The sequence below is a fragment of the Oncorhynchus kisutch genome, linkage group LG13 (genome assembly GCF_002021735.2).
Source record: "Oncorhynchus kisutch isolate 150728-3 linkage group LG13, Okis_V2, whole genome shotgun sequence".
NCBI classification, from domain to species: domain Eukaryota; kingdom Metazoa; phylum Chordata; class Actinopteri; order Salmoniformes; family Salmonidae; genus Oncorhynchus; species Oncorhynchus kisutch.
This window is the reverse complement of record NC_034186.2, coordinates 6,970,398-6,997,906: the sequence shown is the minus strand read 5'-3', so window position 1 is coordinate 6,997,906 and position 27,509 is coordinate 6,970,398. Positions and strand designations below refer to the sequence as shown.

Below are 27,509 nucleotides of genomic sequence, written 5' to 3'. Positions count from 1 at the left end.
TGGAGGGAGGGACCTAGTGGTGGAGGGAGGGACCTAGTAGGGGAGGGAGGGACCTAGTGGTGGAGGGAGGGACCTAGTGGTGGAGGGAGGGACCTAGTAGGGGAGGGAGGGACTTAGTGGTGGAGGGAGGGACCTAGTGGTGGAGGGAGGGACCTAGTGGTGGAGGGAGGGACCTAGTAGGGGAGGGAGGGACCTAGTGGTGGAGGGAGGGACCTAGTAGGGGAGGGAGGGACCTAGTGGTGGAGGGAGGGACCTAGTAGGGGAGGGAGGGACCTAGTGGTGGAGGGAGGGACCTAGTAGGGGAGGGAGGGACCTAGTGGTGGAGGGAGGGACCTAGTAGGGGAGGGAGGGACCTAGTAGGGGAGGGAGGGACCTAGTGGTGGAGGGAGGGACCTAGTAGGGGAGGGAGGGACCTAGTGGTGGAGGGAGGGACCTAGTAGGGGAGGGAGGGACCTAGTTGTGGAGGGAGGGACCTAGTAGGGGAGGGAGGGACCTAGTGGTGGAGGGAGGGACCTAGTGGTGGAGGGAGGGACCTAGTAGGGGAGGGAGGGACCTAGTGGTGGAGGGAGGGACCTAGTGGTGGAGGGAGGGACCTAGTAGGGGAGGGAGGGACCTAGTGGTGGAGGGAGGGACCTAGTAGGGGAGGGAGGGACCTAGTGGTGGAGGGAGGGACCTAGTAGGGGAGGGAGGGACCTAGTTGTGGAGGGAGGGACCTAGTAGGGGAGGGAGGGACCTAGTGGTGGAGGGAGGGACCTAGTGGTGGAGGGAGGGACCTAGTAGGGGAGGGAGGGACCTAGTGGTGGAGGGAGGGACCTAGTGGTGGAGGGAGGGACCTAGTAGGGGAGGGAGGGACCTAGTGGTGGAGGGAGGGACCTAGTGGTGGAGGGAGGGACCTAGTGGTGGAGGGAGGGACCTAGTGGTGGAGGGAGGGACCTAGTGGTGGAGGGAGGGACCTAGTGGTGGAGGGAGGGACCTAGTAGGGGAGGGAGGGACCTAGTGGTGGAGGGAGGGACCTAGTGGTGGAGGGAGGGACCTAGTGGTGGAGGGAGGGACCTAGTATTATTACACTATAAATAATAAGGGACTAGGACACTTTACACAATAAAACATCTGAACTTTTAAGGACTAGTGTCATAAGACCTCAGTTGGATGCCACCGTGATGACGTCAAGTGCCTTCATTTTGAAAATACCTCTTTTGGTCTCATGGTAGCATTACATTCCTACTCTTCTGAGAATTAAAAATAACCACCAGGAGATCCCAGAATACTACAGCCCCACAGCCATCTGCTGCAGCTAGGGCAGGGTAGGGCAGCAAGCCTGGACAAGTCAGCCAGCCCCCCAGAATAGTCTCCTGTCCCAGTGACAACACCGGAGCATTAAACACCGACACCGTGTCAGAGCCTGTGAATGACCTAATCAGTGTTTTCCCTACTACACCTTTATTTGGGCAGCAGCCCAACCAGGCAAGGTCATCTCTCCCCCACTTTAAAGTATGAATATGATTGGTTTCAATTGGATATGTGGGTGTAGCTTCTTTGTGATCAGTCTACTGTATATAAAACCAAGGGGAAAACACTACCCACAAAACATCAGTGTTTCTTTTGTGATTAACCATTGAGATTCAAGGAGGCCTGTGTTCCTAACAGTCCATTCTTCTACCTGGAATTGAGCGCGATCTGAATCCTCTACCTTGTTCTCTGAAGAGGGCACTTGGTCAACACCATCTTATGTAAGGATTCAAAAGCATGGGATTGGTGTAGGCATGGGCTAAAAATGGTTCCCAGTTCCCAACATATTTCCTTTCTCTCACCCCTTATCTTTTAATCCAGACGGCAGACTGAAGAGTACACACCGTCTTCAAAGAGAAGGGTAATGAATTGGAATCGCAGCCCTACTCTCGCTCTTCCCAGGTCAAAGAGGTTGTTAGTAGCTGCTATGCAGAGATAGAGCCTGCCACCTACTGGACTGTTCACAGGTGTAATTTCCCCTTTGCTAGCATTACAGGGCACTTGTCAAACTACTGAACATACAGCTTCTTACAATGAGGCAAAGTGATCTGACTTCCTGAACAGAAAAAAAATGATAAGTAACATAAAATCTCAAATCTGTCCAGTTAAAAACATTTAATCACACAGTTCAACACAGACCACAGCGATAAAGGAGGGAGAAATGAGTTGGGAAGTAAACACTCGTCCTTCCTAAGAGAGGGCCAATCATATTCTCAATCAGGTCACCATAATGAATCAATCACTGTCACCTATTCATGCACATCAACAATGGCCAGATTCACACTATTACACTGAAAATTAACAATGAAAAAAAGCATTGATACAAGGGATTTTTTTTTAGGACCAAAGACCTTTGTCAAGTGGTTAATTAATCAAATCAGACAAAATTAGAACATCTTACTTCCTTATATAGGACAGAATGCCTTAAATCTCCACTTGTTCCAAACATACAGATGACCAATGAGATTACTGATATTGTTTGCTGTCAACCAATGGTAACTTAATCTACGCGGTACAGCCTGGGCCATGCTACTGTGTACTGCTGCCATACAGACCTCCCTAGATTGAGATGAAGGCTCTTAGTCAAATCCAATCGCCATCTGATAAGACTAGGCCCATCTCACTGTCCCTCACTCTAAATAAATAAATATCTATATATATCTATCAATCGCTAGCTATATTTGTGAGCATATTGGTTACCCATAAAGGAGCAGGAGGAAGTGACCCCCTAGACAGTGATCTAAGGTCAATTGTACATTTCATTCCATCAAATAGGATTGGAGAAGCTGGTTGCAAGGATGAGCTGATCGCAGATCTGTGCTTACTGGGCAACTTCTAACCCGGTTGGAGGTACGCATACACCTAGGCCTACATGTGAATATGTACAAGCAGCGCAGCAGTTATTCTTCTATGTTCTAGGTATGTCCAGTAGGTGTGCATCATCATCATCATCATCATCATCTGAGCTTGGGGAAGATCCTGATGAAGAGGATCATACTGATGAATGTGAAGGAGACCAGGATGAGCATCAGCCACAGGGTCCAGTTGACAGACTTCTTGGTGTGCTGTTCCAAACGCTCCGACTCAACCTTCAGTTTCTCGAAGTTGGTGTCTGCCTGACGCATAGACTGGGTCAGGGTCTGAGTGAGAGAGGAGAGAAGCAGATAACTATTAGATCAGATCCTCAGCTGTGGCTGAAGGATAGACTTGGTCAGGGTCTGAGTGAAAGAAGCAGATAACTATTAGATCAGATCCTCAGCTGTGGCTGAAGGATAGACTTGGTCAGGGTCTGAGTGAAAGAAGCAGATAACTATTAGATCAGATCCTCAGCTGTGGCTGAAGGATAGACTTGGTCAGGGTCTGAGTGAGAGAGGAGAGAAGCAGATAACTATTAGATCAGATCCTCAGCTGTGGCTGAAGGATAGACTTGGTCAGGGTCTGAGTGAAAGAAGCAGATAACTATTAGATCAGATCCTCAGCTGTGGCTGAAGGATAGATTGGATCAGGGTCAGGGAGACAGGATCCTATGAATATTTCTGCTGTGGCTGAAGAATAGACTGGGTCAGGGAGACAGGGTCCTATGAATATTTCTGCTGTGGCTGAAGGATAAACTGGGTCAGGGTCAGAGAGACAGGATCCTATGAATATTTCTGCTGTGGCTGAAGGATAGACTGGGTCCGGGTCAGGGAGACAGGATCCTATGAATATTTCTGCTGTGGCTGAAGGATAGACTGGGTCAGGGTCAGAGAGACAGGATCCTATGAATATTTCTGCTGTGGCTGAAGGATAGACTGGATCAGGGTCAGAGAGACAGGATCCTATGAATATTTCTGCTGTGGCTGAAGGATAGACTGGATCAGGGTCAGAGAGACAGGATCCTATGAATATTTATGCTGTGGCTGAAGGATAGACTGGGTCCGGGTCAGGGAGACAGGATCCTATGAATATTTCTGCTGTGGCTGAAGGATAGACTGGGTCAGGGTCAGAGAGACAGGATCCTATGAATATTTCTGCTGTGGCTGAAGGATAGACTGGGTCAGAGAGACAGGATCCTATGAATATTTCTGCTGTGGCTGAAGGATAGACTGGATCAGGGTCAGAGAGACAGGATCCTATGAATATTTCTGCTGTGGCTGAAGGATAGACTGGGTCAGGGTCAGAGAGACAGGATCCTATGAATATTTCTGCTGTGGCTGAAGGATAGACTGGATCAGGGTCAGAGAGACAGGATCCTATGAATATTTCTGCTGTGGCTGAAGGATAGACTGGGTCAGAGAGACAGGATCCTATGAATATTTCTGCTGTGGCTGAAGGATAGACTGGATCAGGGTCAGAGAGACAGGATCCTATGAATATTTCTGCTGTGGCTGAAGGATAGACTGGGTCAGGGTCAGAGAGACAGGATCCTATTAATATTTCTGCTGTGGCTGAAGAATAGACTGGGTCAGGGAGACAGGATCCTATGAATATTTCTGCTGTGGCTGAAGGATTGACTGGGTCAGGGTCAGAGAGACAGGATCCTATGAATATTTCTGCTGTGGCTGAAGGATAGACTGGATCAGGGTCAGAGAGACAGGATCCTATGAATATTTCTGCTGTGGCTGAAGAATAGACTGGGTCAGGGAGACCGGATCCTATGAATATTTCTGCTGTGGCTGAAGGATTGACTGGGTCAGGGTCAGAGAGACAGGATCCTATGAATATTTATGCTGTGGCTGAAGGATAGACTGGATCAGGGTGAGAGAGACAGGATCCTATGAATATTTCTGCTGTGGCTGAAGAATAGACTGGGTCAGAGTCAGAGAGACAGGATCCTATGAATATTTCTGCTGTGGCTGAAGGATAGACTGGGTCAGGGTCAGAGAGACAGGATCCTATGAATATTTCTGCTGTGGCTGAAGAATAGACTGGGTCAGGGAGACAGGATCCTATGAATATTTCTGCTGTGGCTGAAGAATAGACTGGGTCAGGGAGACAGGATCCTATGAATATTTCTGCTGTGGCTGAAGGATAGACTGGGTCAGGGTCAGAGAGACAGGATCCTATGAATATTTCTGCTGTGGCTGAAGGATAGACTGGGTCAGGGTCAGAGAGACAGGATCCTATGAATATTTCTGCTGTGGCTGAAGGATAGACTGGGTCAGAGAGACAGGATCCTATGAATATTTCTGCTGTGGCTGAAGGATTGACTGGGTCAGGGTCAACATAGACAACATTTCTTCTTTTAAGGGGCTGTCGTCAAACACTTACTTGCACTTTTCATAAGAGACTTCATTGGCCTTTGAAATGCATAGTGATGCTTATTTTTTATCCAAAAATGGATTGACCCTGGAAATAATCCATCCTTCCATTTAGACTAGTGGAATTCCAGGCCTCATAGCAGCAGCTGATAAATCATATATCCCCAAAAAAATTCAAACGCTTTAGTTCTGGAATGTTTCTTATGTAATACCGCCACCTTCTGGACAGACACCAAAACACTTTTCTGTCAACCAGAATAGAAGCTCTTGCTGAATTCCAAGGCTCATATCAATTATTAAGTAAGTCATATGGGAATAGCTTCAACTTGTTTTTCCTGATAAGTGTGGTGAAATTCTCACCATATTGGATACACCTGTCCAATCCTTTGAGATCTACAGGAGTGTTAGGCAGCAGCGTAGCCTAGTGGTTAGCCTAGTTACCGAAAGGTAGCCTAGTTACCGAAAGGTTGCAAGATCGAATCCCTCGAGCTGACAAGTTAAAAATCTGTTGTTCTACCCCTGAACAAGGCATTTAACCTACTGTTGCTTGGAAGGCAGTCATTGAAAATAAGAATTGGTTCTTAACTGACTTGCCTACTTAAAGGTTTAAAAAAAAAAAAAAAATACCAAGTGTTAGGCGCTAAAACCCCAGGTTTTTTTTTACAAGGGCAGAGAGAGTCTTCCTGTTGTCTGACCTGAGAATGAGGCTAAAAGGTGGATTTGTAATTCAGCATAGAAACTGTTCAGCAGAGCTTGTCTTCTTCCACACCTGGTTGTCCTGTTTGATAATGTTCTGGGCCACAAGCGTGTTGTTCTTCAGGTTGCGCGCCAGGTTCAGCATGTCTTCAGCCAACTTTTCCTGTAGGTTGTGATGGTGCTGCAACACTGCATCCAGCTCGGCTGCTGACTGCCGTTCATCCAGAACCAAACCCCTTTCGAAACGAAGGGAGGGATTGGTTTTATTGATTGATTTGATTGCGGGTATAAAAAAAACAGACAAATGTGAAATCGTACATTTGGTAAGTCCGGTTTCACATTTTAGAGCAGAGCGAGAGGAAATTAGGTTTTAATGTTACCTTCTGTTTCTCAAGTCTGTTTCCAAGTTTCCTGTTTAATTACAGAGAAAAGAATTACACTTTAAAATGACGCTATTGTACATTTGAATATATTAAAATAAAATAAAAATAGTGTTTACCTTTGTTCGACAGACCCTATAAAGAAACACAAAACAGTTAGCAGAAATAGCCCTTTATAAAGAAGAAAGATCATGTCCATTAAAACAAACTATAACATTTTCTAAGTAAAATACACACTATTGAGACCCATCCAACAGTATGAGGTTATCTTACAGTGCCTAACAGCTCGTTCCTCATCTCCCCTGTGCACCGGGCTTTGGTCTGCATGTGAACTGTCTTACTGGCCGGCATCCTCTCATTGGCTATGGTGGGGGTGCGTCCAGGAGCTAGGAACTGATTGGCCAGGGCTTTCTCTGTCCCCGACTATAAAAGAAGAACATAGGACAGGCAGCGTATCATTGGCTCAAGTGAAGAAAACATTAAACAAACTGGTGAGAAGAAAACATTTCTATAATGTAATGCTAATGGCTTCAAACAGAATTTAAATCAGTTGTTTTAGCTACGCATCAGAATGAAATCCTTGAGGGTATTATACTCACCAGTTTCTCTGCTTCTAGAAGTCCTTTCAGGAAGTCCACCTTCCGTGTGTAGTCTGTCATCACCTCTACTGTGGGTTTGCTGAAGGGAGAGATGGAAAATAATGAATGAATATTTAAAAACAACGATTGCCTCAGGAGGACATGAATTAGGCTAATACAGATCATTCGGAAAGTATCGAGTCCCTGATTCTTTCCACATTTTGTTACTTAACAGCCTTATTCTAAAAATGGATTTAAAAAATCCACCCAATCGACACACAATACCCCATAATGGCAAAAGTGAAAACAGGTTGACAAATGTATTAAAAATAAACAGAATTACCTTATTTACATAAGTATTCAGACCCTTTGCTATGAGACTTGAAATTGAGCTCAGGTTCATCATGTTTCCATTGATCATCCTTGAGATGTTTCTACAACTTGATTGGAGTCAACCTGTGGTAAATTCAATTGATTGGACATGATTTGGAAAGGCAAACACCCGTCTATATAAGGTCCCACAGTTGACAGTGCATGTCTTTGTTTTTGATCTGTTGAAGGAATTGTCCGTAGAGCTCTGAGACAGGATAGTGTTGAGGCACAGATATGGGGAAGGGTACCAAAAAAATGTCTGCAGCATTGAAGGTCCCCAAGAACACAGTGGCCTCCATCATTCTTAAATGGAAGAAGTTAGGAACCACCAGGACTCTTCCTAGAGCTGGCAGCCCGGCCAAACTGAGCAATCGGGAGAGAAGAGCCTTGGTCAGGGAGGTGACGAAGAACCCAACAGTCACTCTGACAGAGTTCCAGAGTTCCTCTGTGGAGATAGGGGAATCTTCCAGAAGGACAACCATCTCTGCAGCACTCCACCCATCAGGCCTTTATGGTAGCGTGACCAGACAGAAGCCACTCCTCAGTAAAAAGGCACCTAAAGCAGGGGTTCTTAAACATTTTCAGCCTGGGACCCAAATTAAAAATGCTGTGTTTAGGAACATATGCAACTATACGTAAATATTGGTACATATCATTGCCCTTATGCCTAAAACAAATGCAATATAGACAAAAACAAAGAACGAAATTAAAATGGTCATATAAATAGCTATTCATGTTTATTTTCCCCCATTAAAAACTCTTACATATCTGTCTAAGTTGGAACCTTCGCTGTTAAAATACAATAAATCATTTTCATTCTGAACTGGAACAAACTGATTGATCACATCACACAGATGCAGGCTCTTTGATGCAACACTAAGTAACAGTACAGATGAAAAATGATCAGGCCTACTGTACCTCTTACTGTAGAAATGATTGTCAAAAGAAAGTCTAGGTTGGAACTGTTGCTGTTAAAATAGAAATCATAGTTTTTATTCTGAACTCGAATAAACTGATTGATCCAGGCTGAATCACATCCAGACATGAGTCAATTATCCCAGCGTCGTCCGGGTTTGGCCGAGGTAGGCCGTCACTGTAAATAAGAATTTGTTCTTAACCGACTTGCCTAGTTAAATAAAGGTTCAATTGAAATAAATACAAATATTAAAAAAAAAACAATCACATGGATGTAGATCAGAAAACAAAAACACACACTCTCCTAATGAGATCAGGTGTGTGGCTGGTTGAAGTTGTCAACATGCATGTTTCTTCTGGGATCTGTTTTTGACAGTACAACACTGCTCAGCATTGAGACGGTTTCTGTACTTGTTTTTTTATTAAGTAATGCAGAGTTGAGAACCAACTGACTGACATAGGTATGTGGGGCTGTACTGGACCAGGACATCTACTGCTTTCTCAGTTAGGCAGGTGACAGCTTCATGCTGTAGATGAGCAACCCAGAACTGTGTGTGTGTGTGTTTGCCTCAAAAAGCATCTTGCTTCAATAAAAATGATGACTTGCATTTTAACAGCAACAGTTCCAACCTAGACTTGCTTTCAACAATCATTTCTACAGTCAAATGTAAATAGTTAGCTTGCTTTGGCGAATGTTAGCTATTAGCTGTGTACAAGGCCAGGGGATTGTTTGAAAGAGAAACTCACATATACTACTATGAGATAGTACTCACCTATTTCTGCTTATCATCACCTGTTCTAAAATGACAACAATTCCTTTCTAGCTGACTTACTTTTCCACTGTTGAAGCACTGTTTCCTGTTGCACTCTGCCCTTTTCTGAAATAATTCCCTGGGTTTACCATCATGCTGTGGATGTTTGGTCAGGATGTGTCGTTATATGAATTTGTTCGTATTGATTAACTCATTACAAAGCACTTCCCCGCAACAACAAAAAACACATTGAGGGAGCTCCTCGTTATTTCTCAAAGTTTGTATGAAAGAGAGAAACTCATCGATGTATTGGTGTTTCGTGACGATTGAGCTCAGTCAGAACTTGTTGCTAGCATGAGTCTATTTGGTGACGTCGGTGAGTGGGAATGACAAGTCCGTGGCTGACAGCGCATCATCTGCTGCTGAACCACAGCGCTGCAGCGCGTGTCACCGAGGGATCTAAAAAAAAAAAAAAATATCCTGAAAAAAGATCCGGTAAACCGCGAAGTACACGGGCATCTCCTTCTCCCACTCGCGCAGCTGCCAAACTGAGCAGAGACCGCTGCTAAGCAGAGAGCGCACTGAACAGAGACCTCTGCTAAGCAGAGAGCGCACTGAACAGAGACCTCTGCTAAGCAGAGAGCGCACTGAACAGAGACCACAGTTGCACTTGGCCAAATCAATTCCAGTAATTCATTAAATAATTATACATTTACTCTGACACTTTGCGACCAATACTTTAAGAAAGGCTGGCCTAAAGGACTCTCAGACAATGAGAAACAAGATTCTATTCTCTGGTCTGATGAAAGCAAGAGGGAACTCTTTGGCATGAATGCCAAGTGTCACATCTGGAGGGAACATGGCATCATCCCTACGGTGAAGCATGGTGCTGGCGGAGTCATGCTGTGGGGATGTTTTCAGCTGCAGACAAATCAGGATCGAGGGAAAGATGAATGGAGAAAAGTACAGAGAGATCCTTTATGAAAACCTGCTTCAGAGGGCTCAGGACCTGAGACTGGGGTGAAGTTTCATCTTCCAACAGGACAACGACCCTAAGCATACAGTCAAGACAGAGAGACCCTTTATGAAAACCTTTGGGACAAGTCTCCGAATGTCCTTGAGTTGCCGAGCCAGAGCCCAGACTTGAACCCAATCGAACATATCTGGCAAAGGCCTGAAAATAGCTGTGCAGCGAAGCTCCCCTGACAGAGCTTGAGAGGATCTGCAGAGAAGAATGGGAGAAACTCCCCTAATTCTGGTGTCCCATTTTTTATTTGTGTAATTAGCAGAAAATTCTTAACCTGTTTTTGCTTTGTCATTAGTTGAATACTGTGTGTAGATTGAGTGTGGGGAAAAAATCAATTTAATCCATTTTAGAATAAGGCAGTAACGTAACAAAATGTGAAAAAGGGGCCTGAATACTTTCAGAATGCACTATAAGTTAAATGCAGCTCCCTTCAAGTACAAGCGATCAATAATATATCAATAATATATTTAAAAAAAAATCATAAATCTGCATTATCATTATAGCAGTTTATCTGACCGCTTGATTGAGGTGAAAGTATCACCTTTATATAAAATCTGAAACAATAAATCCATTTAAGATTTAGTTGAGAGAGAGGAGGTTTGTTAGGTAAGTATTAAGTAAGTGCAAAGTCTGGCATTGCCCTGTTTTAAGAATGTTACTCATAGGTAAAAGGCCTCAGCTTAGATATACCTTGGACTTTTCCTCAAAGCCACCAACATCTCTTCAAGAGCACCAACATACTAGAAGAGAAAGAGCAAAAGTCAAGACCTACAGTTTGGTAGAGTCATAATAGGGATGGCATTTAGAGACACGACAATTTCCAAGCTTCTTAAAAGCATGGGAACACAGTTTGAGCAGCTATGCAGAAAACAACTAGTAAGCAAACGAAAAAATATATATATATATCTTTTGCAAACGATGACAAGGGCAGACTATTGGGGGGAGGGGGGGGGTGGGGGTGTAACGTTAACTAGATAGGCTTTTCTGAAGGGGGGGGGGGCAGCTGTAACGTTAGCCTGTTGCCATCAAAATATGACTGATTGGAAAGGCCTGAATGTAATCTTCTAGCGAACACAAACAGATACAATTTAACCTGGGAAAATAAATGTAGCTTATAACTACTGTAGTTAGTTACACAACCTTGTCAAATTATCTAACGTTAGCTTGCCAACTAAACCTAGGTGTGAGATGATCATTGCTAGCTACACACACCTTTCGCAAGATTCATTGACCTGTCGTATTTAGATTATAGCTCATTTTATAATATAAAATGGTGTAAATAAGTAATGTGCGCTTGCATTAGCTAATACTGTTAACTACTACGACGAGCTACTGATTTGCTAGAAAATACAGTCAGTTGTAGTATAGTTAACCAACTTGCTCGTTCCAAGCTGCTGGCGACGTGGCTATCTAGCATGCTAACCCACTGAAAAGCTAACGCAACGTTAGCAGACACTGTCAACATCATTTGACAGGACATTCGTTTCTCATCGACTGCGTTTGATGAAGGTTGCATTGGTCAACGTCTAAATGTCTTACCTTTTCCAACCTCCATTCCGTTTCCACTCGCTTCTCTGAAGCTATAGATTCGCAGCGGGACAATAATCGGATAAAATTTATTTCTAATCTAGACGAAGCCATGTTTGAATATGACAAGGTGTCGCAAAGATTTTCCGGAAGTAGTACCGTTTCCACTAGTTACCACATCTATATCGGAAACATTCATTAAAGTTAAAAAATAAATTAAAAATGTAAGTTTACGGTTAGACATAAGGTTAACAGAGTGGTTTGGGTTTAACATATTTTAATAATTTAAATTATTGTTCTTCTGTGGATTTTCTTAATGGCGATTTACGAGGATAAATTGTAGACATAGGCGGGGTTTATGAGTTTGTGTCTGTGGTAACTAGTGACGACCATTACAAAACCCCAGAAAAAAAGTTCCACATTTACCACGTTATGTCTTTAAAATAAAATCTAGAATATTTTGAGAAAAATTATATCAAATATATTTACAATTACAATTTATAAATCAAAATGTATTGACAACATTGTAATATATAACACATTGGTCTGTTTTACAAGAGAAACACAGTATACAGGCTGGCCTAAATAAACAGAAAAATCACAAAAATCCTGTTTCTCAAGAGGTTTATTATGAACATATGATATTAATCAAACAGTATGCTTTATGTTAGTTACAATGTTTCTGTTTGACTGTTCTTCTTTGGCATTTTCCCAGTACATTATTATTTGTTGGATATATGTTTGCTTTAATTTTAATAGCTAGTTAAAAAAGAAGAAGATTTATTCAGCAGGCATTACATGAGGAGATCAGATTCAGGATACATTACTTTTGAGTTGTTATAGGAAGTTGCATGTAGGCAGGCTAGAGTCCTACATTGGCGTTTAACACATAGGAACAAAACAAAAACTTGAGAACATAAAATGAAGCTGATGTCATGGTGGTCAGCAGCCATCAGGATGGTTCTCGGGACCACTGGAGGGTGACTTGCGTTTACTCCGTTTGATCAGGCGAACCAGGAAGCAGAGAATGGATAGGAATCCCACTATGGAGCCCAGTGCAACCATGGTCGTGGTGGTGTAGCTGGAGGCCTCCACTGCTGGACAACATAGTCAAACCATCATCACACTGATGAAGAGGTGGAAACTCAACCAACCTTTTGTCAAATTATCTTTACTCAAAACCATGTAGATCACTGGTCTTTCATTGAGTTTGAAAAGTCATGCATGCTATATGAATAAGTAGCCTAATATTTACTTGAGTGATAAGTAAAAAATTGTCATTTTAATCCATAGAGACGTGAAGGAGAAGCTCGTCGGATGTTGATCTAGAATGTCTTACTATATTTTTTTTTATGGCATTCAGACCACAATCTCATCCATGAAATATACTGTAGAACTGCCTGCTCAGATTTATCTATCTCACCTTGACCTTTGCCTTCTGTACTGACAGATTCTGACGTTTGTGTTTCCATCTGTTCAGCTGACAAAGGAATATCAGTACAGTAAAAAAAGAAGTAGGAAAAAATATTCTATTAGTTTTATCTTCAGTCTGAAATGTGGAGACGCCCAAAAGATGACGTTCAATTCTATTACATTTTATATAACATACTCACGAGACATGGCAGTGCTTCTGGTATCATTATAGTCATCATCAGCCTCACCTGACAACAACAAATCAACACAGTCAAACCATCATCACACTGATGAAGAGGTGGAAACTCAACCAACCCTTTGTCAAATTGTCTTTACTCAAAACCGTGTAGATCACTGGTCTTTCATTGAGTTTGAAAAGTCATGCATGATATATGAATAAGTAGCCTAATATTTACTTTAGTGATGAGTAGAATGTATTACTATCATTTTTAATGGCATTCAGACCTCAATCTCATCCATTAAATATAGAACGTCGTGCTCAGATTGATCTTCGTATTTCACATTGACCTCCGCCAACATAATTTTACATTTCTGCATTTACATTTGAGTAATTTAGCAGAAGCTCTTACGACTTACAGTAGTTAGGAAATACATTTTCTTACTTTTTTTATACTGAGCAGGCAGTATTTAATGGATGAGATTGAGGTCTGGATGCCATTTAAAATTATAGTAATACATTCTACTTATCACTAAAATAAATATTAGGCTACTTATTAATATACCATGCATAACTTTGAAAAGTAAATTAAAAACCAGTGATCTACATGGTGTAGAGTAGTGCCAATTTGACAAGGGGTTGGTTGATTTTCCATCTCTAAATCAGTAGATGCTTTCAAGACAACTGGGAAAAAGAAAAAAAAAATGAAGTTAAATCATGGCGTCAGTGATCTTCAGGTCGCAACGTTGGAGCTCCAGAAAGATGGCAGCGTTTCCGACTCGGAATTTCGAGCTTGTATTTTTCAGAGTTACCAGTTGTCTTGAACCCACTGAAGTCAGAAGTTGGAGATATCTGTGTTCCCAGTTCCCAGCTGCTTTGAATGCAGCAACAGTCGAACCATCATCAAAGTTGCCACATTCAAAACAACTGGGATCTGGGAACTCAGAACTCTCTGACTTTAGTGCCTTCAAAACTGGGAACTCTGGGAAAAAAAATTTGCTCCGACAGGGAAAAATCATTTTGAACGGTCATCCAACTCAGAAACTCAGGCATGTTTCTAGAGCTCCCCTTGTCAAATTGGCTTTCCTCAACACCATGTAGATCACTGGTCTTTCATTGAGTTTGAAAAGTCATGCATGCTATATGAATAAGTAGCCTAATATTTACTTTAGTGATGAGTAGAATGTATTACTATCATTTTTAATGGCATTCAGACCTCAATCTCATCCATTAAATATAGAACTTCATGCTCAGATTGAACTTTGTATCTCACATTGACCTCCGACAACATTATTTAACATTTCTGCATTTACATTTGAGTCATTTAGCAGAAGCTCTTATCCAGAGCTACTTACAGTAGTGAGGGCATATATTTTTGTGCTTTTCATACTGAGTTATTTGTACTTTGTCATACTTTTTGATACTGAGTACTTGATCTCGCGCAGGGTTCAAAACAGCTGGGAACTCGGAATGGGAAATCTCTGACTTCTGAGAGTTTAAGACAACTGGTATCTCAGAAGAAACCAGATTCCGACTGGGAACTTTTTTCTTTTAACGATAATCCATCTCGGAATTCAGGCCTCTTTCTAGAGATGTGACTTTCAGACCTGGACATGACTGAGTTGTCATGAAAGTGTAACGGTATGACTTTAAACCGTCCCCTCGCCCATACCCGGGCGCGAACCAGGGACCCTCTGCACACATCAACCACAGTTACCCACGAAGCATCGTTACCCATCGCTCCACAAAAGCCACAGCCCTTGCAGAGCAAGGGGAACTACTACTTCAAGGTCTCAGAGCAAGTGACGTCGCCGATTGAAACGCTATTTTAGCGCGGACCGCTAACTAAGCTAGCCGTTTCACATCCGTTACAAAAGCCCCACCGGAACTCTAAAATCTCTGACTTCATACTTCACTGCCTTCAAGACAACTGGGAAATCCCCCCCAAAAACCAGGTCAAATCATGACGTCAGTGATCTTCAGGTCGGAAAGTAGGAACACTAGAAAGATGCCCGAAGTTTCCGACTTGGAATTCCAAGCTCATATTTTTCAGAGTTACCAGTTGTCTTGAACCCACTGAAGTCAGAAGTTGGAGATATCTGTGTTCACAGTTCCCAGTTGCTTTGAATGCAGCAAAGGTCAAACCATCATCAAAGTTGCCACGTTCAAAACAACTGGGAACTGGGAACTCAGAACTCTCTGACTTTAGTGCCTTCAAAACTGGGAACTCTGGGAAAAAAAATTAGCTCCGACAGGGAAAAATCATTTTGAACGGTCATCCAACTCAGAAACTCAGGCATGTTTCTAGAGCTCCCCTTGTCAAATTGGCTTTCCTCAACACCATGTAGATCACTGGTCTTTCATTGAGTTTGAAAAGTCATGCATGCTATATGAATAAGTAGCCTAATATTTACTTTAGTGATGAGTAGAATGTATTACTATCATTTTTAATGGCATTCAGACCTCAATCTCATCCATTAAATATAGAACTTCATGCTCAGATTGAACTTTGTATCTCACATTGACCTCCGACAACATTATTTAACATTTCTGCATTTACATTTGAGTCATTTAGCAGAAGCTCTTATCCAGAGCTACTTACAGTAGTGAGGGCATATATTTTTGTGCTTTTCATACTGAGTTATTTGTACTTTGTCATACTTTTTGATACTGAGTACTTGATCTCGCGCAGGGTTCAAAACAGCTGGGAACTCGGAATGGGAAATCTCTGACTTCTGAGAGTTTAAGACAACTGGTATCTCAGAAGAAACCAGATTCCGACTGGGAACTTTTTTCTTTTAACGATAATCCATCTCGGAATTCAGGCCTCTTTCTAGAGATGTGACATTCAGACCTGGACATGACTGAGTTGTCATGAAAGTGTAACGGTATGACTTTAAACCGTCCCCTCGCCCATACCCGGGCGCGAACCAGGGACCCTCTGCACACATCAACCACAGTTACCCACGAAGCATCGTTACCCATCGCTCCACAAAAGCCACAGCCCTTGCAGAGCAAGGGGAACTACTACTTCAAGGTCTCAGAGCAAGTGACGTCGCCGATTGAAACGCTATTTTAGCGCGGACCGCTAACTAAGCTAGCCGTTTCACATCCGTTACAAAAGCCCCACCGGAACTCTAAAATCTCTGACTTCATACTTCACTGCCTTCAAGACAACTGGGAAATCCCCCCCAAAAACCAGGTCAAATCATGACGTCAGTGATCTTCAGGTCGGAAAGTAGGAACACTAGAAAGATGCCCGAAGTTTCCGACTTGGAATTCCAAGCTCATATTTTTCAGAGTTACCAGTTGTCTTGAACCCACTGAAGTCAGAAGTTGGAGATATCTGTGTTCACAGTTCCCAGTTGCTTTGAATGCAGCAAAGGTCAAACCATCATCAAAGTTGCCACGTTCAAAACAACTGGGAACTGGGAACTCAGAACTCTCTGACTTTAGTGCCTTCAAAACTGGGAACTCTGGGAAAAAAAATTTGCTCCGACAGGGAAAAATCATTTTGAACGGTCATCCAACTCAGAAACTCAGGCATGTTTCTAGAGCTCCCCTTGTCAAATTGGCTTTCCTCAACACCATGTAGATCACTGGTCTTTCATTGAGTTTGAAAAGTCATGCATGCTATATGAATAAGTAGCCTAATATTTACTTTAGTGATGAGTAGAATGTATTACTATCATTTTTAATGGCATTCAGACCTCAATCTCATCCATTAAATATAGAACTTCATGCTCAGATTGAACTTTGTATCTCACATTGACCTCCGACAACATTATTTAACATTTCTGCATTTACATTTGAGTCATTTAGCAGAAGCTCTTATCCAGAGCTACTTACAGTAGTGAGGGCATATATTTTTGTGCTTTTCATACTGAGTTATTTGTACTTTGTCATACTTTTTGATACTGAGTACTTGATCTCGCGCAGGGTTCAAAACAGCTGGGAACTCGGAATGGGAAATCTCTGACTTCTGAGAGTTTAAGACAACTGGTATCTCAGAAGAAACCAGATTCCGACTGGGAACTTTTTTCTTTTAACGATAATCCATCTCGGAATTCAGGCCTCTTTCTAGAGATGTGACTTTCAGACCTGGACATGACTGAGTTGTCATGAAAGTGTAACGGTATGACTTTAAACCGTCCCCTCGCCCATACCCGGGCGCGAACCAGGGACCCTCTGCACACATCAACCACAGTTACCCACGAAGCATCGTTACCCATCGCTCCACAAAAGCCACAGCCCTTGCAGAGCAAGGGGAACTACTACTTCAAGGTCTCAGAGCAAGTGACGTCGCCGATTGAAACGCTATTTTAGCGCGGACCGCTAACTAAGCTAGCCGTTTCACATCCGTTACAAAAGCCCCACCGGAACTCTAAAATCTCTGACTTCATACTTCACTGCCTTCAAGACAACTGGGAAATCCCCCCCAAAAACCAGGTCAAATCATGACGTCAGTGATCTTCAGGTCGGAAAGTAGGAACACTAGAAAGATGCCCGAAGTTTCCGACTTGGAATTCCAAGCTCATATTTTTCAGAGTTACCAGTTGTCTTGAACCCACTGAAGTCAGAAGTTGGAGATATCTGTGTTCACAGTTCCCAGTTGCTTTGAATGCAGCAAAGGTCAAACCATCATCAAAGTTGCCACGTTCAAAACAACTGGGAACTGGGAACTCAGAACTCTCTGACTTTAGTGCCTTCAAAACAACTGGGAAATTAGAAGAAAAAAAACTGCTCCGAAAGAGAAAAATCATTTTGAACGGTCTTCCAACTCGGAAACTCAGGCATCTTTCTAGAGCTCCACTTGTCAAATTGGCTTTACTCAACACCATGCAGATCACTGGTCTTCCAATGAGTTTGAAAAGTCATGCATGCTACATGAATAAATAGCCTAATATTTACTTGAGTGATAAGTAGAATGTATTACTATAATCTTAAATGGCATTCAGACCTCAATCCCATCCATGAAATATACTGTAGAACTGCCTGCTCAGATTTATCTATCTCACCTTGACCTTTGCCTTCTGTACTGACAGGTTCTGACGTTTGTGTTTCCATCTGTTCAGCTGACAAAGGAATATCAGTTCAGTAAAAAAAGAAGTAGGAAAAAATATTCTATTAGTTTTATCTTCAGTCTGAAATGTGGAGACGCCCAAAAGATGACATTCAATTCTATTACATTTTATATAACATACTCACGAGACATGGCAGTGCTTCTGGTATCATTATAGTCATCATCAGCCTCACCTGACAACAACAAATCAACACAGTCAAACCATCATCACACTGATGAAGAGGTGGAAACTCAACCAACCCTTTGTCAAATTGTCTTTACTCAACACCATGTAGATCACTGGTCTTTCATTGAGTTTGAAAAGTCATGCATGCTATATGAATAAGTAGCCTAATATTTACTTTAGTGATGAGTAGAATGTATTACTATCATTTTAAATGGCATTCAGACCTCAATCTCATCCATTAAATATAGAACTTCATGCTCAGATTGATCTTCGTATTTCACATTGACCTCCGCCAACAGTATTTAACATTTCTGCATTTACATTTTAGTCATTTAGCAGAAGCTCTTATCCAGAGCTACTTACAGTAGTTAGGAAATACATTTTCTTACTTTTTTTATACTGAGCAGGCAGTATTTAACGGATGAGATTGAGGTCTGAATGCCATTTAAAATTATAGTAATACATTCTACTTATCACTAAAATAAATATTAGGCTACTTATTAATATACCATGCATAACTTTGAAAAGTCAACTAAAAACCAGTGATCTACATGGTGTAGAGTAGTGCCAATTTGACAAGGGGTTGGTTGATTTTCCATCTCTAAATCAGTAGATGCTTTCAAGACAACTGGGAAATCAAAAAAAAAAACGAAGTTAAATCATGGCGTCAGTGATCTTCAGGTCGCAACGTTGGAGCTCCAGAAAGATGGCAGCGTTTCCGACTCGGAATTTCGAGCTTGTATTTTTCAGAGTTACCAGTTGTCTTGAACCCACTGAAGTCAGAAGTTGGAGATATCTGTGTTCCCAGTTCCCAGCTGCTTTGAATGCAGCAACAGTCGAACCATCATCAAAGTTGCCACATTCAAAACAACTGGGATCTGGGAACTCAGAACTCTCTGACTTTAGTGCCTTCAAAACTGGGAACTCTGGGAAAAAAAATTAGCTCCGACAGGGAAAAATCATTTTGAACGGTCATCCAACTCGGAAACTCAGGCATGTTTCTAGAGCTCCCCTTGTCAAATTGGGTTTCCTCAACACCATGTAGATCACTGGTCTTTCATTGAGTTTGAAAAGTCATGCATGATATATGAATAAGTAGCCTAATATTTACTTTAGTGATGAGTAGAATGTATTACTATCATTTTAAATGGCATTCAGACCTCAATCTCATCTATTAAATATCAAACTTCGTGCTCAGATTGAACTTTGTATCTCACATTGACCTCCGACAACATTATTTAACATTTCTGCATTTACATTTGAGTCATTTAGCAGAAGCTCTTATCCAGAGCTACTTACAGTAGTGAGGGCATATATTTTTGTGCTTTTCATACTGAGTTATTTGTACTTTGTCATACTTTTTGATACTGAGTACTTCAACTCGCATAGGGTTCAAAACAGCTGGGAACTCGGAATGGGAAATCTCTGACTTCTGAGAGTTTAAGACAACTGGTATCTCAGAAGAAACCAGATTCCGACTGGGAACTTTTTTCTTTTAACGATAATCCATCTCGGAATTCAGGCCTCTTTCTAGAGATGTGACTTTCAGACCTGGACATGACTGAGTTGTCATGAAAGTGTAACGGTATGACTTTAAACCGTCCCCTCGCCCATACCCGGGCGCGAACCAGGGACCCTCTGCACACATCAACCACAGTTACCCACGAAGCATCGTTACCCATCGCTCCACAAAAGCCACAGCCCTTGCAGAGCAAGGGGAACTACTACTTCAAGGTCTCAGAGCAAGTGACGTCGCCGATTGAAACGCTATTTTAGCGCGGACCGCTAACTAAGCTAGCCGTTTCACATCCGTTACAAAAGCCCCACCGGAACTCTAAAATCTCTGACTTCATACTTCACTGCCTTCAAGACAACTGGGAAATCCCCCCCAAAAACCAGGTCAAATCATGACGTCAGTGATCTTCAGGTCGGAAAGTAGGAACACTAGAAAGATGCCCGAAGTTTCCGACTTGGAATTCCAAGCTCATATTTTTCAGAGTTACCAGTTGTCTTGAACCCACTGAAGTCAGAAGTTGGAGATATCTGTGTTCACAGTTCCCAGTTGCTTTGAATGCAGCAAAGGTCAAACCATCATCAAAGTTGCCACGTTCAAAACAACTGGGAACTGGGAACTCAGAACTCTCTGACTTTAGTGCCTTCAAAACAACTGGGAAATTAGAAAAAAAAAACAGCTCCGACAGGGAAAAATCATTTTGAACGGTCTTCCAACTCGGAAACTCAGGCATCTTTCTAGAGCTCCACTTGTCAAATTGGCTTTACTCAACACCATGCAGATCACTGGTCTTCCAATGAGTTTGAAAATTTATGCATGCTACATGAATAAATAGCCTAATATTTACTTGAGTGATAAGTAGAATGTATTACTATCATCTTAAATGGCATTCAGACCTCAATCCCATCCATGAAATATACTGTAGAACTGCCTGCTCAGATTTATCTATCTCACCTTGACCTTTGCCTTCTGTACTGACAGGTTCTGACGTTTGTGTTTCCATCTGTTCAGCTGACAAAGGAATATCAGTTCAGTAAAAAAAGAAGTAGGAAAAAATATTCTATTAGTTTTATCTTCAGTCTGAAATGTGGAGACGCCCAAAAGATGACGTTCAATTCTATTACATTTTATATAACATACTCACGAGACATGGCAGTGCTTCTGGTATCATTATAGTCATCACCAGCTTCACCTGATAACAACAAATCAACACAGTCAAACCATCATCACACTGATGAAGAGGTGGAAACTCAACCAACCCTTTGTCAAATTGTCTTTACTCAAAACCATGTAGATCACTGGTCTTTCATTGAGTTTGAAAAGTCATGCATGATATATGAATAAGTAGCCTAATATTTACTTTAGTGATGAGTAGAATGTATTACTATCATTTTTAATGGCATTCAGACCTCAATCTCATCCATTAAATATAGAACGTCGTGCTCAGATTGATCTTCGTATTTCACATTGACCTCCGCCAACATTATTTTACATTTCTGCATTTACATTTGAGTAATTTAGCAGAAGCTCTTACGACTTACAGTAGTTAGGAAATACATTTTCTTACTTTTTTTATACTGAGCAGGCAGTATTTAACGGATGAGATTGAGGTCTGGATGCCATTTAAAATTATAGTAATACATTCTACTTATCACTAAAATAAATATTAGGCTACTTATTAATATACCATGCATAACTTTGAAAAGTAAATTAAAAACCAGTGATCTACATGGTGTAGAGTAGTGCCAATTTGACAAGGGGTTGGTTGATTTTCCATCTCTAAATCAGTAGATGCTTTCAAGACAACTGGGAAATCAACAAAAAAACGAAGTTAAATCATGGCGTCAGTGATCTTCAGGTCGCAACGTTGGAACTCCAGAAAGATGGCAGAGTTTCCGACTCTGAATTTCGAGCTCGTATTTTTCAGAGTTACCAGTTGTCCTGAACCCACTGAAGTCAGAAGTTGGAGATATCTGTGTTCCCAGTTCCCAGTTGCTTTGAATGCAGCAACAGTCGAACCATCATCAAAGTTGCCACATTCAAAACAACTGGGAACTGGGAACTCAGAACTCTCTGACTTTAGTGCCTTCAAAACTGGGAACTCTGGGGAAAAAAATTTGCTCCGACAGGGAAAAATCATTTTGAACGGTCATCCAACTCAGAAACTCAGGCATGTTTCTAGAGCTCCCCTTGTCAAATTGGCTTTCCTCAACACCATGTAGATCACTGGTCTTTCATTGAGTTTGAAAAGTCATGCATGCTATATGAATAAGTAGCCTAATATTTACTTTAGTGATAAGTAGAATGTATTACTACCATTTAAAATGGCATTCAGACCTCAATCTCATCCATGAAATATACTGTAGAACTGCCTGCTCAGATTTATCTATCTCACCTTGACCTTTGCCTTCTGTACTGACAGGTTCTGACGTTTGTGTTTCCATCTGTTCAGCTGACAAAGGAATATCAGTTCAGTAAAAAAAGAAGTAGAAAAAAATATTCTATTAGTTTTATCTTCAGTCTGAAATGTGGAGACGCCCAAAAGATGACATTCAATTCTATTACATTTTATATAACATACTCACGAGACATGGCAGTGCTTCTGGTATCATTATAGTCATCACCAGCTTCACCTGATAACAACAAATCAATCAACCATCATCACACTAATGAAGAGGTGGAAACTCATTTTGAATGGCATTCTGACCTCAATCTCATTCATTAAATATAGAACTGCCTGCTCAGATTGATCTACGTATCTCACATTGATTTTCACCTTCCTTATTTTAAATATCTGCATTTACATTTTAGTCATTTAGCAGAAGCTCTTATCCAGAGCGACTTACCGTAGTTAGGAAATACATTTTCTTACTTTTTATACTGAGCAGGCAGTATTTAATGGATGAGATTGAGGTCTGAATGCCATTTTAAATGATAGTAATACATTCTACTTATCACTAAAATAAATATTAGGCTACTTATTCATATAGCATGCATGACTTTTCAAACTCAAACTCTACTAACATAGAGCCTACTGACATAGAGCCTACTAACATAGAGGCTACTAACATAGAAACTACTAACATAGAACCTACAAACAAAGAACATACTAACATTCAGCCTACTAACATAGAGTCAACTAACATAGAGTCTACTAACAGAGTCAACTAACATAGAGTCTACTAACAGAGTCTACTAACATAGAGTCTACTAACATAGAGTCTACTAACATAGAGTCTACTAACATTCAGCCTACTAACATAGAGTCTACTAACATAGTCTACTAACATAGAGTCTACTAACATAGAAACTACTAACATAAAACCTACTAACAAAGAACATACTAACATTCAGCCTACTAACATAGAGTCAACTAACATAGAACCTACTAACATAGTCTACTAACATAGAGCCTACTAACATAGAGTCTACTAACATAGAGCTTACTAACATTCAGCCTAATAACAAAGTCAACTAACATAGAGACTACTAACATAGTCAACTCACATAGAACCTGCTAACATAGAGTCTACTAACATAGAGTCTACTAACATAGAGCCTACTAACATAGAGCCTACTAACATAGAGCTTACTAACATTCAGCCTACTAACATAGAGCAAACAAACAGAGTTAACTAACATAGAGTCTACTAACATAGAGCTGACTAACACAGAACCGACTAACATAGAGTCTACTGTATTAAATATACTGTATGAAATACCTCAAATTGAAACAACTTACCCTGGAAATGTATGGCAAGACGAGCCTTTTCAGTAAAGCTGTTAGGGCCAATGGTAAGATTGGTTTCACACTGATAATCTGTTTTGCTAGTGCCCATCTGATTCTTAGAAGACCACGTATGATCACAAAATCTGTCATCATTACAGTTTTTGGAGTGTTCTGTTTCAAGCCTCTCAAGGTGCAAGAGAAGCATCTCAACGGTGTCATAATCTCCGTGGTAAACGTTTGTCAGTGTGCATTTCACCTTAAAAGGTTGACCAGAGACAGGGTTCTCTGGCACTGTGGACAGGACAGGCACCGGGAAAGCTAGAGGAGTAGAGACCATGATAGATATCAGTTAAGGAGCATAGAGAATAGAGTATTTTAGCAGGTAGAGAAGAGAGTATCTGAGCCGATATGTAATCATTAAGGGGTAGAGAAGAGATTAACTTTAACTAGCCGATATGTAATCATTAAGGGGTAGAGAAGAGAGTATCTGAGCCGATATGTAATCATTAAGGGGTAGAGAAGAGAGTATCTGAGCCGATATGTAATCATTAAGGGGTAGAGAAGAGAGTATCTGAGCCGATATGTAATCATTAAGGGGTAGAGAAGAGAGTATCTGAGCCGATATGTAATCATTAAGGGGTAGAGAAGAGAGTATCTGAGCCGATATGTAATCATTAAGGGGTAGAGAAGAGAGTATCTGAGCCGATATGTAATCATCAAGGGGCAGAGAAGAGATTAACTTTAACTAGCCGATATGTAGTCATTAAGGGGTAGAGAAGAGATTAACTTTAACTAGCCGATATGTAATCATTAAGGGGTAGAGAAGAGATTAACTTTAACTAGCCGATGTGTAATCATTAAGGGGTAGAGAAGAGATTAACTTTAACTAGCCGATATGTAATCATTAAGGGGTAGAGAAGATAGTATCTGAGCCGATATGTAATCATTAAGGGGTAGAGAAGAGATTAACTTTAACTAGCCGATATGTAATCATTAAGGGGTAGAGAAGAGATTAACTTTAACTAGCCGATATGTAATCATTAAGGGGTAGAGAAGAGATTAACTTTAACTAGCCGATGTGTAATCATTAAGGGGTAGAGAAGAGATTAACTTTAACTAGCCGATATGTAATCATTAAGGGGTAGAGAAGATAGTATCTGAGCCGATATGTAATCATTAAGGGGTAGAGAAGAGAGTATCTGAGCCGATATGTAATCATTAAGGGGTAGAGAAGAGATTAACTTTAACTAGCCGATATGTAATCATTAAGGGGTAGAGAAGAGAGTATCTGAGCCGATATGTAATCATTAAGGGGTAGAGAAGAGATTAACTTTAACTAGCCGATATGTAATCATTAAGGGGTAGAGAAGAGATTAACTTTAACTAGCCGATATGTAATCATTAAGGGGTAGAGAAGAGAGTATCTGAGCCGATATGTAATCATTAAGGGGTAGAGAAGAGATTAACTTTAACTAGCCGATATGTAATCATTAAGTGGTAGAGAAGAGATTAACTTTAACTAGCCGATATGTAATCATTAAGGGGTAGAGAAGAGAGTATCTGAGCCGATATGTAATCATTAAGGGGTAGAGAAGAGATTAACTTTAACTAGCCGATATGTAATCATTAAGGGGTAGAGAAGAGAGTATCTGAGCCGATATGTAATCATTAAGGGGTAGAGAAGAGATTAACTTTAACTAGCCGATATGTAATCATTAAGGGGTAGAGAAGAGATTAACTTTAACTAGCCGATATGTAATCATTAAGGGGTAGAGAAGAGAGTATCTGAGCCGATATGTAATCATTAAGGGGTAGAGAAGAGATTAACTTTAACTAGCCGATATGTAATCATTAAGTGGTAGAGAAGAGATTAACTTTAACTAGCCGATATGTAATCATTAAGGGGTAGAGAAGAGAGTATCTGAGCCGATATGTAATCATTAAGGGGTAGAGAAGAGAGTATCTGAGCCGATATGTAATCCTTAAGGGGTAGAGAAGAGAGTATCTGAGCCGATATGTAATCATCAAGGGGCAGAGAAGAGAGTATCTGAGCCGATATGTAATCATTAAGGGGTAGAGAAGCTAACTTTGAAACCCATTGACCTACATAAATGATCCCAGGTCAATAAACTTACAGTAAACTCTGAGCTGGATCGTTTCCTTCTTCTGTTCCCTACATTTTTCTGCTGTGCAGGTATACTTTCCCTCGTGATTCGGGTGTACAGCTGCAATATGGAGATAACTTCTGTTTTTTGTGGTATTCTGAGTGACATCGCTCTCGTCTAGTTTCATCCAGTGTGGTTTGCCTTGGGAGCAGGTTGTCTCACAGATCAAGGTCACAGCATCTCCCACCTTGACAAGAGGTTTGGCTGGGCTAACAGTGATCTCTTTAGCACAGAGTGCAGGATCTAAATAAAAGTTATAACCGGCAACAGTAAATGACATGGTGAATTGAATATGGATTTTTTTTTTTTACAGTCTTATAGATATCTTTGTTTTACAAAAATCTTAAATGAGTTACTTCAAACTTTTTTCAACTGTCAACAATAAATATGACATTATTGTTAATAGATGTATTTAAGGAAAAGTAGAATGGAGGATGGGTACCTCTAAGAGCCAGCAGAAGGTAGCAGAGTAAACAGTGATAGGATTGCAGGTACTCCATTGTCCTCTTCAGTAGTCTCCTCTGACTGTAGTCTGCAAGAGCTCCAGTGGAACTGACGACTGAGATGAGGGGGAATTCACGTCAGTTCATACACTCTACAGCAGGCCAGGCAGTTCTTGGCCCCACTACAGGGCACTCTTCAGCAGACTGCTTCCTGTCTTCCCAGGCCTTCCAACATCCTCACACGCAAACCCAGGAACATTGACATTGGGACATGTTTTAATCTGTAGACACACACAAACATACACACACTGATATAACATACAGAATAACAATGGCTGTGTTTTTGTTCAAATGTTTTGCAATTTTGTAAAAAAATTAAGTTAAATTAAAGGTCTTATCTAGAAATTATAATCTTTCAAATGGCACAGATGAGCATATTTCATAATCTAAGTATAAAAATATTGAAATAATATTTAGAATTTGTCTGGCCTAATTTTAATTAACAGGAAAAGGAGTAACGCAAATTATCTGTTTGGCTTGTTTCATGTTCAGACAAAACAACTAAAACACTCTTTTGAGATCTGAGGTAAATGAGTATATTTAATATATGAGTCTATCATGACATTCCTTCCACAACCTAATCAACAGGGAAACAGCCTCACTGAGAAGGAAAGTGTTGGACAGGTTAAAACAAGAGGCTGGAGATCCCCTCTATCAAACCGGATGATTAAAAAAATTGTTTATTTAACCTTTATATAACTGGGCAAGTCAGTTGGGGTGGCAGGGTAGCCTAGTGGTTAGAGTGTTGGACTAGTAACTGGAAGGTTGCAAGTTCAAATCCCTGAGCTGACAAGGTACAAATCTGTCATTCTGCCCCTGAACAGGCCCACTGTTCCTAGGATGTCATTAAAAATAAGAATTTGTTCTTAACTGACTTGCCTAGTTAAATAAATTAAGAACAAATTGTTATTTACAATGACAACCTACCCAGGCCAAACCTAGACACCGCTGGGCCAATCGTGCTCTGCCCTATGGGATACAGCTTGGATTCAAACCAGGGACTGAGATGCAGTGCCTTAGACTCATGATGTACGTCCAGCAAGGAAGAGACGGGGGGAAATATGGCTTTCCATATCTTTTATTTTTATTTTACCTTTATTTAACCAGGCAAGTCAGTTAAGAACACATTCTTATTTTCAATGACGGCCTGGGAACAGTGGGTTAACTGCCTGTTCAGGGGCAGAACGACAGATTTGTACCTTGTCAGCTCGGGGGTTTGAACTCACAACCTTCCGCTTACTAGTCCAACGCTCTAACCACTA

At 41.1% G+C, this 27,509-nt stretch overlaps 2 protein-coding genes across 11 annotated transcripts; both read right to left on the bottom strand.

Annotated features, from left to right (window-relative positions):
• Positions 1-2,105: 2,105 nt before the first annotated feature.
• On the bottom strand, positions 2,106-11,672 carry use1 (unconventional SNARE in the ER 1 homolog (S. cerevisiae)). 2 transcript variants are annotated; one of them, XM_020499585.2, is made up of 8 exons: positions 11,509-11,670; positions 10,660-10,709; positions 6,925-7,003; positions 6,599-6,748; positions 6,445-6,460; positions 6,326-6,356; positions 6,019-6,181; positions 2,106-3,149 (listed from the first exon to the last, which is right to left on the bottom strand). In XM_020499585.2, exons 1-8 carry the CDS (start codon positions 11,608-11,610, stop codon positions 2,967-2,969), a joined length of 774 nt encoding a protein of 257 aa, XP_020355174.1. In that variant the 5' UTR covers positions 11,611-11,670; the 3' UTR covers positions 2,106-2,966. The 2 variants fall into 2 exon arrangements, with proteins under 2 accessions (XP_020355174.1, XP_031641342.1); XM_031785482.1 differs by having other exon boundaries at positions 3,041-3,149; positions 5,945-6,181; positions 11,509-11,672.
• Positions 11,673-12,103: 431 nt separating this feature from the next.
• LOC109902894 (uncharacterized) lies at positions 12,104-26,388 on the bottom strand. Of its 9 annotated transcripts, none has more exons than XM_031785474.1 (12): positions 26,187-26,337; positions 25,715-25,987; positions 23,592-23,897; positions 22,435-22,482; positions 22,245-22,301; positions 20,994-21,041; positions 20,804-20,860; positions 18,296-18,343; positions 18,106-18,162; positions 13,110-13,157; positions 12,920-12,976; positions 12,104-12,593 (listed from the first exon to the last, which is right to left on the bottom strand). In XM_031785474.1, exons 1-12 carry the CDS (start codon positions 26,242-26,244, stop codon positions 12,439-12,441), a joined length of 1,212 nt encoding a protein of 403 aa, XP_031641334.1. In that variant the 5' UTR covers positions 26,245-26,337; the 3' UTR covers positions 12,104-12,438. The 9 variants fall into 9 exon arrangements, 8 of the variants coding, with proteins under 8 accessions (XP_031641334.1, XP_031641335.1, XP_031641336.1 ...); XM_031785475.1 differs by having other exon boundaries at positions 12,104-12,590; positions 26,187-26,335; XR_004202314.1 differs by having other exon boundaries at positions 12,549-12,593; positions 13,106-13,157; positions 26,187-26,338.
• Positions 26,389-27,509: the final 1,121 nt, after the last annotated feature.